Source organism: Podarcis erhardii, assembly GCF_964252035.2.
Source record: "Podarcis erhardii genome assembly, chromosome: 11".
NCBI lineage: Eukaryota > Metazoa > Chordata > Lepidosauria > Squamata > Lacertidae > Podarcis > Podarcis erhardii.
Genome location: NC_138501.1, coordinates 36,983,180 through 36,996,798, shown reverse-complemented (window position 1 = coordinate 36,996,798; position 13,619 = coordinate 36,983,180). Strand labels below are relative to the sequence as shown.

Sequence of the window (13,619 nt, the reverse complement as noted above, 5' to 3'; positions counted from 1 at the left end):
CCTCTTTTTTGTGTTTTCAAGGTCAAGGTCAAGTTGTATTATTGTGAAATTGACAAAAGAAGAAGAAAATGGACTGCGGCCCATCCCATGCCTTTTCCTGTAACTCAGAACCTTGATTCTTATAAGAAGTGGGTGAATATTTTAGGGGATTTCATAGAACTGGTACGATTCGAACCAATGTATTCAAATTACAAAAAAAAGGCAATACATCAGAAAGAACTTCTGATGGTAAGAGCTGTTCAACAGTGGAATAGACTTTCTCGGAAGGTGGTGGACTCTCCTTCCTTGGAGGTTTTTAAGGAGAGGTTGGGTGGCCACCTGTCATGGATACTTTAGTTGATTCTTGCATTGCAGGGGGGTTGGACTAGATGACCCTCAGGGTCCCTTCCAACTCTACTATTCTATGATTCTACAAATAGCTAACTGAAGGCTTCTTGTCTACAGAAAGTGATATCTCTGAATAGATGTTAAACCTTTGCTTTGTATGAAGCAACCAGAATATGAAGTTGTACTTCAGCAATTATAGACCACATTTTTTGAAGCACTATAATTATCACCATATTGGAAATGTATAAGGTGTTGCTTTGTGAGAGAAGCACATGGGAGCAAACATACGTTCTTCCTCTTTATTAGGCAATGAAGAATTTAGTTTAAAAGAAGCCCAAAGAGAAACAAAATGAAGATTAAAATAAAATATATCTCACATCTTTGACATGTTGTGATCTTGGAGCTGGTTTTGGGAGGACTCTATTTTAAATTTGTAAACCATAACTCCTGTTGAGTGGTTTCCTTGTGTGTATCACATACATGAATTAAGTCTACATTGAAGATGTGGAGGAGAAAGGGACAGGCATAAATGATGAAAGAGAAGACAAACAAGTGGGAACATCTAGGTGCAAATGTTAAGCAAGTTTCCTTCACTACTGCTGCTGCACCAATCAGTTGGAAGAACTTCAGGGGTGAGGTTGCTTTGCCCTGCCTGGCATGACTGATACTGTTTGCAGATCAACCCAGTCTCCGGCTTTAAAACAAAACACAACAAAAGCATTCCAACCACGAGTGCCTTTTATCCAATAGCTGCTTCTAACCTTTGGCAAGGCACATGTACAAACGGTTCCTGAACTGAATACACAAATCCAAGAACATAACTGAGGCAATAACTAATTTCAGGGAACTTAACAGTTCTGTTTAGATACAAGAAACAGCTCTAGTGTTTGCAGACTTCTGTGGCTTTGCCTCTCACCTGACCCTTGTTGTGGACTCTGTTTGCTTGGGCTCTGACTTTGGACTGGATTCTGCTTTGGTTGCTGCTGGCAAGTCTCTGTTTTCTCAGGAGCCCAGTAAGAACAGGATAGTTCCTGCCACAATGAACTCACTGCAGGCTCAAGTAAACCCTCTTGGGGCCAGTGACCAACCCCCACCTATGCTACCAAGATGTAAGTGGCCTGGGAAGAGGGACTGACGGCTAAACCACGCTGGGAATTGTAGCTCTGTGAATTGGAGCGTCCCAACAACTCTCAGCAAGTTTCTGGGATTCTTTGTAGGAAGCCATGGCTGTTTAGAGTGGCATGTACAGGGTGTACGGGAACAGAGTTTCATTATTTAACACAGGGTTCTTCAGCTCCAAAGCAGGACTGAGAAGGCATAATTTTCAGAGCAGAAGTAGAAGTTGGAAGGAAGGCACTCAATGCTTCCCTTATGGGGAACATACAGCACTTCAGATGTTGATGGATTACAACTCCAATCATCTCTGACCATTGTCCGTGCTGAGGGGGATGGAAGTTGGGGTCCAAGAATGTCTGGAGGGTCTTAGGTTGCTCATCCCTATCTTATGTACTGCCTTCTACCTTCATTTTCTCCCTCATCTGCTTCTCTTTTCTCCAGCCCAGAACTGTGTTTCCATCAAAACCATTCATTTGGAACTGAACTAGGAGAACAGCTGTTGAGAGTTGGGGCTACGGAAGGCAACTGGTAGTGAGGTGATGGTGAAGCTTAACTGCTTTCCCCACACTGCAGTCTTTGAAGACATGCAGCAAAGCTGATGGTATAATTTCCACCCACATTCTCAGGTTTCTGTGACTGTTTTCTGCTCATCTTGTGGCCCCTGTTGATGTACTTGATTGCAGTAGGTTGTTCCTCACTGATGAACTTTGTACTCAAGGATGGGGGAAGGTATGGTAATTGTGATGGAGCTCCGATTCAGCGATGATTGGTCCTTGTCTCAGAAATATTCTGGGAAACATAGTTACAATTTTTGCAATAAAAAAAGGAAATACATTCCTACAAAATTACAAGGAAGGCATTTCTTGGCAACAAATTAGCAGTAGTGTTAATCAGGACCAGCTGGTTTGTTGGCTTCTATTAAAAAAATACCATATACAGTAAAAAGGTTGTTATTGCTTAAGGACCACAATCATTTCCAATAAAATGAAATGGACACGCCCTTCTAAATGAAGAGATTCAGACTGTAATGCAGTTGTCTTGTTCACTTACCAAAATGATGGCATTGCCCTGCATTGTTTAAAGAAGTCATGAACATTTCAGGCGTGGTGCTTTTGGAGAATAAAAGACAGATCATTGCCTGAAGGTTTCAGAGTATACTATTTTGCTTGGAATAAGCTTGCAAAATCTCACTATGATTTTCTAAAATTGTAGGAAAACAAAATGTCATGAAGTAAATTAATACAACAGCATTTTCCCTGCTTGTGGCCACCTACAATACTATACAGACATACCCTCCCACATTTCTCCAATGAAAATAGGGACGTCCCATTCCATGGTGATTTTTACTATTTATACCCCACACATCTTACTGGGTTGCCCCAGCCACTCTGGGCAGCTTCCCACATATATAAAAACACAATAAAACATTAAACATTTAAAAAACCTTCCCCATACAGGATTGCCTTCATACACCTTGGGGGGGGGGAGCATAATTCCATACCCTCCAACATTTCTCCAATGCCTAAGGAAAATTGGGACATTCAAAGATTAAATCAGAAAACTGGATGGTTTCTCTAAATCAGGGACGTCCCTGGAAAATAGGGACACTTGGAGGGTCTGCACAGATATCTTGGCTAGTAGTAGATGTTGATAGCCTTCTCAAGAGGCCATCTGCAAGGGCCTATTGTAAGCTTAAAATTCAACAGGGCTTGGGGTGTCAGGTCAGTCACCCAAGCACAGACCCTCAGATTTAGGGAGAATAGCCTGGGAGGGACTAGGGACTAGATTTAGGGAGAAGAGTCTGGGAGAGATTTTATAATTTTCCCTATGAATTTAGTAGGTAGGTACATACCTAGGCTAGATACAATGAAGATGGAAAGGGATTTATGAATAACTATGACCTTTGTGAGATGGAGGAATAGGATCTGAACTTCCAGAGAAGGAGTAACCTGAGAAGAAGGAGCAGATCCCTCTAAGCAGGAAATGGGATCGTGGTGGAAGAAATTTTATCTGCCCATAGGTTTGTGTGACCTCCTTTAGATAAAAGTATGAAAATCTGTTTGTATAGTTATGCCTTATTCTTCTAGCCACACTAACTGGCAAAGGAACAATATTATTTGTTTATTTCTAGAAGGAAAGCAGGAAGGAAGGAAAATGAATGGTGGGCAGTGCTCTATTTGAAGGGCTGACTGGTCCAAGTCCAGTTTAAAGATAAAGAACTGCAGGAAGGGAAAGCAGGGCCCTGAGGATGCCCACCAACAAACAGCACACAAATCACCAGGCCACAGCCTTTCACACTTTGGTGAATGTGTTGTATATCATGACATATCTTTACGTACCAGGCAAAAACATTCTCCTCCTCCCAGACCTATGGCTAATTAAGCAATTTATGTGCATGTGTGTGTGGGGGGGGGTTATTGTTTTCGTTTGTTATTGTGGTTTGCATATTTTTGTGTTTTTATATTGTAAACAGCCCTGTGATCTTCAGCTGAAGGGTGATATTGAAATTTAATAAACAACAACAACAACAACAACAACAACAATGCCACACATGCCCTTGTAGCAAAAAGCCCTAGATAGCAGTACTTTATTTGTCATGGTGGTGCTGTCAAAACTGAGGAACTGTGAACAGAGCAATATAGCAGTGCTGCTGCAATGGCTTGAAAAAGCACCACAAATAAGTTTAAACTGATTGTGTGGAGAAATCCCCAAGCGCGTTTGCTGAATGCAGATATGTACATTTGCAAATATATACATTATATATAATTCTTTTGCAATCATCAACTATACAACTGAAAAGGCAATGCTCTTCGTTGGTCTGCCCTTTTCTGCACTATATTTAGCGCAGAGATCACAGGGACCAACAGTTCCTAGCACAGGAAATGCATATTTCTTGACAATCCAACATCAAGAAATTTATAAAGTATGAGTTTTATTTATAGTTCATAGATCTTCTACAGTCATAGTCAACATTTTTTTTACTGTTGGTTTATATTTTGTTTTGATATATTAAAAACCTTTGCCAATTAAAAAGGAAAAAGAAAAGAAAATCCTAGCCAACACTCAGGGTACAAACTGCTGGAGGTTAAGAGTGCTTAACCCGTACTAGTCAATGCAACCTTCAAAATGGTCTTAGAGATGATTGAACTGGGTCAGCCATTTGGCCTGGTTTGCACAGGAAAACAAGCCTGTTTGCCTTAAACCATTCTTTAATCATGAATGTGCTTGCTTCCTGCCATGCTGTTCCCCTTGCCATTCCTCTCCTGCTTATCTCACCCCCCCCCCCGCACGGCACCCAAATAAGCCATAGTATGGCTTTCATCATCTGAACCTGGATCGTGATTTTCTTGGTTCAAACAAACCATGAGCCACAAAACAAAAAAATACAAAGAAGGAATAAAAGCAGGGCAGGGGTGTTCTTAATTAAACCATGGTTGAAGACAACCTGTAGCCTATCATGATGAAAGAACAGGACCATTGTGTGGGGATAGTTCTGAAAGGCACTTACCTGGGTGCATGCTCTATATAAGGGACATCCTGTTTAAAAGGTTCTTAGCCTGTGTGGTGACTAAGTTTGGAGCATTTGCACATGAACATGGCTGCCATCTGGGCCACAGAATACTGGCATATAAATGCTGCATATGTACGGTATGTCTTACAACTCCGTTAAATGTAATACCTGGTGTTTGGAGTACCTGCACAGGTAGATCTTTTTGAGTGGCCTCCTGAAGTTGGCACCATATGCAAATCAGACCTCAAAGAGATGTACGTGTGCTAAATATTAAGTACATTTGACTGGGCACTGGAAACAGGCACTCTTGCTTGGCTCCTAAATAAGAAAGTTAAGAAAAACTGTGTTTTCATTGTCTCCCTTCTGTTTCCACAGCACATTTGCTAGCACTTTCCCAATACTGTATATTATTAAGTTAAATAAATGCCCCCCAATTGATTGCTGCGATAAGTGCTGCATGAATTTTAAAACAGTCTGTTTGCTAACTCTCTCGTTGACAATGGATTGGAAAGCAATGTGTACAAATGTTTTTTTATCTGCCAGTTGTTGGACGGCCCGGGATTCTTGAGCTAATTGTCGCTGTTTGATTTGCAGTGCGATTGGTTAAGTGCTTCCGCGAGGCTGGGTTCCTTCTGGCTTGGAATGGCAGGCAGGACTCTGCTTGTTCGGAGAGGCTCTGCTGACAGCACTGGTAAGAAAGAGTACAGCAAATTACTCCGAGAGAGTCCTGCTTTGGGGGATTTTGTGGTAAGCGCTGGTGGGAGAACAGAGGCGCCAGTCCGTAATGAGTTTAAAGACAATGACTTTGTCTCCTTGACACCCTGAGAAGCTTGGCTGGGTGGTAGCTGGGCTGGAAGAAAGCAAAGAGAGAAAAGTGAGAGAACAAACCAAGAGATAATGCAGCTTGTCAGATGTATATTTTTTAGTGCACTCTAGTGGGTTATGCTGCAGGCAATATGTATGTATGACTTGCTCATAGCTGCTTTAAGATGCACCATCGTAATATTGGCATTCTGCTGCTCTGTCTAACTGTTGTACTATGAACACTTAACACGTCAACTGTTCTTGCTTTCCATGGGCAGACTGGGTACTTGCCTCTTGCAAACCACCAAGGCAACCTCACCCCTAATTTCGCATATATGCTAATTAGGTCTGAACTGGTTGTGATGAAGAAGCAGACCCTGGAGTTGTACTGGACAGCTTGATGAAGATGTCAGCCCAGGATGTGGCTTTTGAATTGAGATCATGATGTGTGGAGGGGTAGGTGTGTCTGACATCCCCTTATAATTCTCTATCTGTAGTCTCATCTAGAATGTCACAACACAAACTATAGTTGAGCATAGACAAAACTGAATTCATCCCTGTTCTGTGGTGGCTCCGTTTGTGGAATGCTCTCCCTAGGGAGGTTCTCCTGGAGCCTTCATTACATATCTTTTAAAGGTAAAGGGTAAAGGGACCCCTGACCATTAGATCCAGTAGTGGCCTACTCTGGGGTTGCAGCGCTCATCTCGCTCTATAGGCCGAGGGAGCCAGCTTTTGTCCACAGAAAGCTTCCGGGTCATGTGGCCAGCATGACTAAGCCACATCTGGCTAACCAGAGCAGCGCACGGAAACGCCGTTTACCTTCCCGCCAGAGCGGTACCTATTTATCTACTTGCACTTTGACGTGCTTTCGAACTGCTAGGTTGGCAGGAACAGGGACCGAACAACGGGAGCTCACCCTGTCGCGGGGATTCGAACCACCAACCTTCTGACTGGCAAGTCCTAGGCTCTGTGGTTTAACCCACAGTGCCACCCGCGTCCCTGTAGGCACCAGGCAAAAGCGTTTCTCTATAGCCAGGCCTTTGACTGATTGAACAATCTATGGCCTTTTAAATGTGCTTGTGAGAGCAGGGGGGAGGAGTATTGGTTTGCTTTAGTTTGTTTGTTTTGTCATGTATTTTGTGTTTGTATTTTGTAAATTGATGTTGTGAACGGCCTGTGATTTTCGGATGATACAAATTTAATAAATAGCATAAACTTAAAACCTTATTTCCTTAAACTTCTTCTAATATCCCAATTATGTTTTACGAGTACTCCTTTTGCTGCTGTTGTTGTTCAGTGCTGATGTTTTAGTTTATGCTAATGTACCTTTTCATCTATAAATTAACTGTTTTGCAATGGATATCCTTCTTTAAAAACAACAACAACAAAACCAATATTACAAATATTTGGCCGGCTTTATTTTGATATAGCTAGTAACAGAGATAAAATTATTCTTGCTTCTAAGGCTCTTCATTTTCTCCCACCAAATGCACAGCAGCCAATAATGAACACTTTATTTGCTGAGTGTGGCAATTACTGAGAGATTACGTGACTTCTGCCTATAGTTACATAAGCAAGTTTCCTTTACTGGGGAGTGAAAGGCATTTGAGTTTGGTTTATTTTCTGCTTCTTTGCAAAACAAATCCCTCCACTCACACCAGAAGTCAGAGCCAAATTAGACATGACACTAATAATTGCATGCAATTAACTGTATGTAAATAGTTGCAACAGGGAAAGTCTGCGGAGCTTCAGGAATACGGCAAGCGGAGAAGGAAAGTAAAGGAAAGTTTAATTCTCTCTGTCTCTGTTACTCTCCTTATAACATTAAAACCAAAATGCTCATTCTGAAGTGGCTATCCACATTTCAAGGGATGCTGCCTTTGGTGCTAAAGGTACTAAATATCCCAAAAGCAAATAGCTTTGGAGGGGAGATATATTTATTTGCGTTCAAGGTCTTCCTCCAAAGCAGGGGTGCACAGCCAGTGGCCCCCCAGATGTTGTTGGACATACTTCTCATCATCCCTGATCACTGGCTATGTTGGCTGGGGCAGATGGGAATTGTAGTCCAGAAAAATCTGGAGGACCGCAGGTTATGCATCCCTGCTCCAAAGAAACCCAGGGCAGCAAGCGTGTCAGTACTAATACAATTAAAGCTTATCAAAAACAGTTCAGAACAACTTTCTAAACAGTTTAAAGCTCTAATCATTTCAGCAATGCCAGAGGCAGAATTTTTAGTCATCGAAAGCTTGGATAACACAGGCTTCCTCAAACTCAGCGCTCCAGATGTTTTGAGACTACAATTCCCATCATCCCTGACCACTGGTCCTGCTAGCTAGGGATCATGGGACTTGTAGGCCAAAAACATCTGGAGGGCTGAGTTTGAGGAAGTCTGTATGACTGCCACCAAGAAGGCCCTGCCATAGGGCACCACCAACCAGACAGCCCCCAGGCCTCCCTTACTGATCAAAGGGCCTGAGATGGTGTTGTCAGGATTGGGACCATGGTAACACTTCATATCAGTTTCAGGGCTACTCAGGCTTCCCCATAACTGGCCCTCAAAGTCTATGGCCCATGTGCTGGTGGTAGACAGCAAGGTGTTCTTGAAAACTAGGTGTTTGGTGTATAACATCTTTAAATGATGTGTTTGTGTTGTTATTACTGTTGAACTAGCCAAATCACACCATTCTCTGGATTTCCTTGTCCTATTGCTCTGTGGGATCCAGGACAATGAGAGCCATTCCCTCCAAGACTACTGAGTAGATTTTATCCTCACTATAGCATTTTCCAAAAGTGCAGCTGTTTGCTGCTCCTCATTTTTCAACAAGAACTTATTATCACAGGTTTTCATACAAATAATGATATGTGGAAATATCATTTCCTGACACACTTAGACATCTTTATTCTCTTTTCATGCCAATTCTACTTGTTATAAACACTGAATAACATACTTCTCTTCTGCAGTTCTATTTTTAAGTGGTTCCTCTTTACTTTTTACACCCATTCTTCTTTGTTTTTCTTTAATTTTTACCATTAAAAAGTTCAGGTTTTAAAGTTTTCTCCTAAGCTATACAGCTTTCCACCCCCTTCTCTTTTCGATTTTTAAAAAAACCACTATGTCTTTTTCTGGGGTTCACTTCTTATTATAATATACATTTAAACCTGAATTTAACTTAATTCAAATTCTCTCTGTCTTGGCAGGAACCCTTTTTCCATAGTAGGAAAAGGCTAGAAATTTTATCTTGATATGCCTTTACTAATCAACATCGTGCTTAATTTAAAAGGTTCTCAGCTCCTCTAATCAACTAATCAAAATGCAAGTCACACATTGGCTCTTATCGGGATGTGGTTTCAGACTGACTGTTTTTATATTATATTGCTCTGACAGCTAGTGTTGCCTATTTTTTTTCAGATCACAGTATAGTTACCCATTATAGCTTCAAAATGTGATTCCTGTTTGTACAACAGAATAATTATTAACTTGGAAACCGTTTTTTTAAAAAATCCCAGAAAAGCCATGCAAACATTGTGCTCCAAATAGAGTGCTTCTGCTAGCTAGGCAACTGATATTTTGCCTCACCACTTGCTACTGTAAACCACTGAAGCAACATGCTGACTACTGGGGGAAATTGAGTTTGTGGTAAACTACTGGAGAAATCACTTTGTTTGCAGGAGTTTTAAGTGATTCAGACAAAAACACCAACGTTTGTTTTGAACATTTTCCACCCAGCCTTTCAACATTACAAGGTCTATACAGTGGTACCTCGGGTTAAGTACTTAATTTGTTCTGGAGGTCCATTCTTAACCTGAAACTGTTCTTAACCTGAAGCACCACTTTAGCTAATGGGGCCTCCTGCTGCCGCCATGCTGCCGAAGCACGATTTCTGTTCTCATCCTGAAGCAAAGTTCTTAACCTGAGGTAATATTTCTGGGTTAGCGGAGTCTGTAACCTGAAGCATATGTAACCTGAAGCATATGTAACCCAAGGTACCACTGTACTACAATATAGTATAGCCTGCTGTTCCTACACTACAACAGGAATTTATTGGTGCACAGTACTGGCTCTTATAGTAAGAAATAAAGAATAGGATAAGCAATGGTCACAACCTAACGCAGTTCTGGGAAACCTTTGGCCCTCCAGCTGTTGCTGAAATACAGCTCCCATCGTGATGGAAAAGTTTGTTTTTGCTGGGCAGGTTGGTTCACCAAGTGGTTTTTTTCCCTTTTTCCCTGCCAGCAAATGGTTAATGAATGGCAGCTTATGATTGGCCGGGATTCCAGGAGGGGGAGTTGAAAAGGAGAGGATTTGGAGAAACAGTTTTTGGCTGGGATAGAGGTTGGGAGAATAGGTTGGGAGATAGGGAGTGAGAGGAGAGAGAGTTGATTCTGGGTACTGTAGAAACATCCACACTGAGGAATATATCAAAAGCTAGAGAAAGGAGTCTCTGAGCTTAGTGTGAAGGACAGTGTGTGGTCTCCTGTGAGAGTAATAGGCCAGGAATTAACTGGGAGGCTGAGGCTGAGCCAGGAGAAGTAGAAGCTGTGAGGATACAGTCTACTTAGGACTCATTCCAGTCAGGGGGGATAGAGAAGACTCCCAAACCAGTTAAGAGGGGTGTGGTGATCCCTTGGGTCTGTTACTTGGAGTACCTCAGGAGTAGGGTTGTAAAAGGAGTGTGTAACTGACAGGAAGTACCACCTTGTTTAAGAACCAAAGTATTAAGAGGCAACAACTGTGCAGCAACTGAGGAAGGACTGAAGTGAAATAATATAATCTGAAGTATCCTATGTTTTACCCACATTGTGTCATAAACTTCCTTTGTTTAATAAAATATTGCTTGTTTATTTGATCAAATCCTGCCTGAGACTCCAAATTATTAAGTTTTCCCTCACACAAGTCCCCCATAAGATAATCTGGGGTAGTTTGTAGGAGTTCGGGTAATTGGTGTTCTGTGAGGTGGGTGCACTATATTTAAGGGAGGGCCGGCCCAACGGCGCCAGGGGAAAAAAGTGCTGTTGCGCCATCGCACCACCAGCTCCAGCAAGCATGGCCAATAGTCAGGGATGATGGGAGTCACAGTTCAGCAACACCTGGAAGGCCAAAGCTTCCCCACACCTGACCTAAAGCTTTGCAGAATATTTTTTAGATGATCTGGATTAAGCATTTTTTGGGGGGCGGGGGATGAGTAAGTGGCCAGTAAACCACCATTTTTTACAGAATACACATAGATAATACTCTTACCTTTCTGAACACAGTGGTTTAGTATGGGAGCCAAGTTGTTCCGAATGGGTGTTAGTTCTTTTACTTTGGGTCGTTCTAGAATTGCTTGTTGAAAGCTTTTCCCTGAAATGGGAGGAAAATACAGACACACAAATTGTGTTTGTTTTGAAAAGACACTGAGCCTAACAAGGGTGGGATATGGGGGTGAGGGGAGGGGGGGAAAGAGGGCCCAGATTGATTCTGTAAGCCCCTTTCCTTTCTCTCACCGCCCAAGTGATCAACAAAGCAGTATTATCCTACATGCAGATAGTGCTGCTGTCTCCCTACCTCAAAGCAGGCATGGTTTATCTTGAGGAAAGGGCATAAGGGGAAAGAGTTATAAGAGAAAATAAGAAGAGACCTGCGGGATCAGGTTAAAGACCCATCCAGTCTGGCATTCTGTTCTCATAGTGGCCAATCAGAGGCATATGGCAAGCAGGACATGAGAACAGCAATATTCTGCCCACCTGTGATTCACAGCAATTGGCATTCAGAGGCATAATGCTTCTTAAAGTGGCATCAGGGCACAGCCATCATGGCTAGTAAACACATCCTAGACCCGCTAGCTAGCATAATAAAAATCACAGGCAATTGCTCACATTACATCTAGTTTGGCCTTAAATTTCAGGAACTCTGTAAGAGCTTTGCAGTGACAGCAAAATATGGGCTTTTTAACCCATGATGAAGATGTACAGCAACCAGACTTTAGGTTTTGTGATACCTTGTAAGATCTGCACCATGAGCCACAGTTCAGTGCTCACCAGTTGTGATACTAAAATGTACCAGGGTGGCCAATTTTTGCTATAGAATGTGAGCCAAGGAACTAGTTCTCAGTAGAGATCTCACCAGTGTAAGCTTACAGCTTTCATGAGTTCCCATTCCAATTTTTGAAAGTATCAATTGAAATATAACAGATTGTGCATGCTTGAGCCATGATATTCATGAAAGCAATCCAAGAGAAATTGCCTGTGCCAGTGGTAGAACTGTGTAACACATAATCCCACAGCACTAACCACAGACACTGTCATTGGAATAAATGCCGGTTCTAAATCCAGTAAGTGTTCATTTCTAAAAACACAAACCAGAAGCCATTCCAGATGCCTTGCAGATACACACAACCATTTGCTATTATTTTGTGGTTGTGTTTTATGATATACAGTGGTACCTTGGTACTTGAACAGCTTGGCTCCTGAACACCACAAACCTGGACGTAAGTGTTCCGGTCTGTGAACATTTTTCAGAAGCTGAACATCCAATGCAGCTTCCGCTTGAGTGCAGGAAGCGCCTGCAGCTAATCGGAAGCCATGCCTTGGTTTCCGAACGGTTTCAGGAGTTGAACGGACTCCCAGAACGGATTAAGTTCAACAACCAAGGTACCGCTATATATTTAAAATATTCAAACTCATCCATCCCAGCTAAAAAACCTGGCTGGGAAAATGAAACAATTATTACCAGGCTCCTAATAACTGTGAAGTTTGGTGCCAGACGAATAGAAAGAAGGATGGTATTTCACAAATGGAGACATTAGTACATGTGCAAACCCACTCCCCATTAATTTAGATATCTGTATGGAATAAAGGCTTACATTGTAACTTGGCCATCCATGCATGATGGTAACAGAAGGTGGCGCTAAATTAAGAATTTGATTATTAAAAACAAACAAAACTGTAATTTTTATCACTGAAAAGTAATATAAAAGGAATGAAATGGTATTATAGTAATGCTATGGCTAGACCAGTGCTTGGAATGGATCTGGCCTTATTTGAAACAAAACCATCCTACTTCCTTGATCCCCTGGTTTGAGTATTGGGAACTAAAAGAGTACAGTATATGCATTATTATGTCCAAAAAGGGGACGGATGATGAGTGTGTGGAAGAGAATGCTGTGAACTGTGTGGGATTTATTCATTCCCACTTCTGAAGAAAAAAGCCACAGTTCAGCTTAATAGGGGCTTGACTCTTCAGTACGGAAACTGTCATACTGAGAACAATAAGCACAGCTCTGACTGCTGCATGCAATGATGCCATTCTAAGCACTTATGGGCCTTCGTGGATCACATGCAATAAATACAGAGAGGAGGGGGGAAATTACCTGATGGAGAATTGGGCAGGTGGGGAAGATGGGGAGGGCACAACAGCACATGACTGGATCTTTCTGGGTACAATCCGTCTATCAGTTTATTATCAGAAGGCATTGCTGTCCAGACTTTACATGTGAGTATTTGGTTGGTGTCAACTTTCCAAGGATTGTCCAGGGTTTGACGGCTGCTCCTCTGATCTGACAAATCATGCTCACTTCTGCTTTTTTGGGACTGGTGTACAAAATGGTGGATGTCAGTACCCAAATTCATGCTAGGGGTTGTCGTGTGAGAAGCTGTTAAAAAAGAATGACCCACAGTAATGGGCGGGAGACTCTGGGCTCTTATTGGTGGAAGGCCATTGCAGTCTGAGGGGTTATTCTCTGAGATGAGGTACTTCTTGGTGTCCGCACTTCTTCGTTTGAAGTCAATCGCTGTGACACATTCCTCAGAGGAGCCTTTGCAGCTGGCATCCATAATGCAGTCAAATGTGGTGATAATGTCATCCACCTCCGAGGTTTCATCC

The 13,619-nt window shown here is 42.1% G+C and overlaps 1 protein-coding gene across 1 annotated transcript in view; it reads right to left on the bottom strand.

The window, feature by feature from the left end:
• Nucleotides 1-4,000: 4,000 nt before the first annotated feature.
• The window catches only part of ANKRD55 (ankyrin repeat domain 55), a 37,353-nt gene continuing 27,734 nt past the window's right edge, over nt 4,001-13,619 (bottom strand). The window contains 3 exon segments of the mRNA XM_088845568.1: nt 4,001-5,804; nt 10,998-11,099; nt 13,108-13,619. The exon segment at nt 13,108-13,619 is cut by the window's right edge and continues 13 nt beyond it. Of these exon segments, the coding sequence (XP_088701694.1) occupies nt 5,524-5,804; nt 10,998-11,099; nt 13,108-13,619 (895 nt within the window). The 3' untranslated portion in view covers nt 4,001-5,523.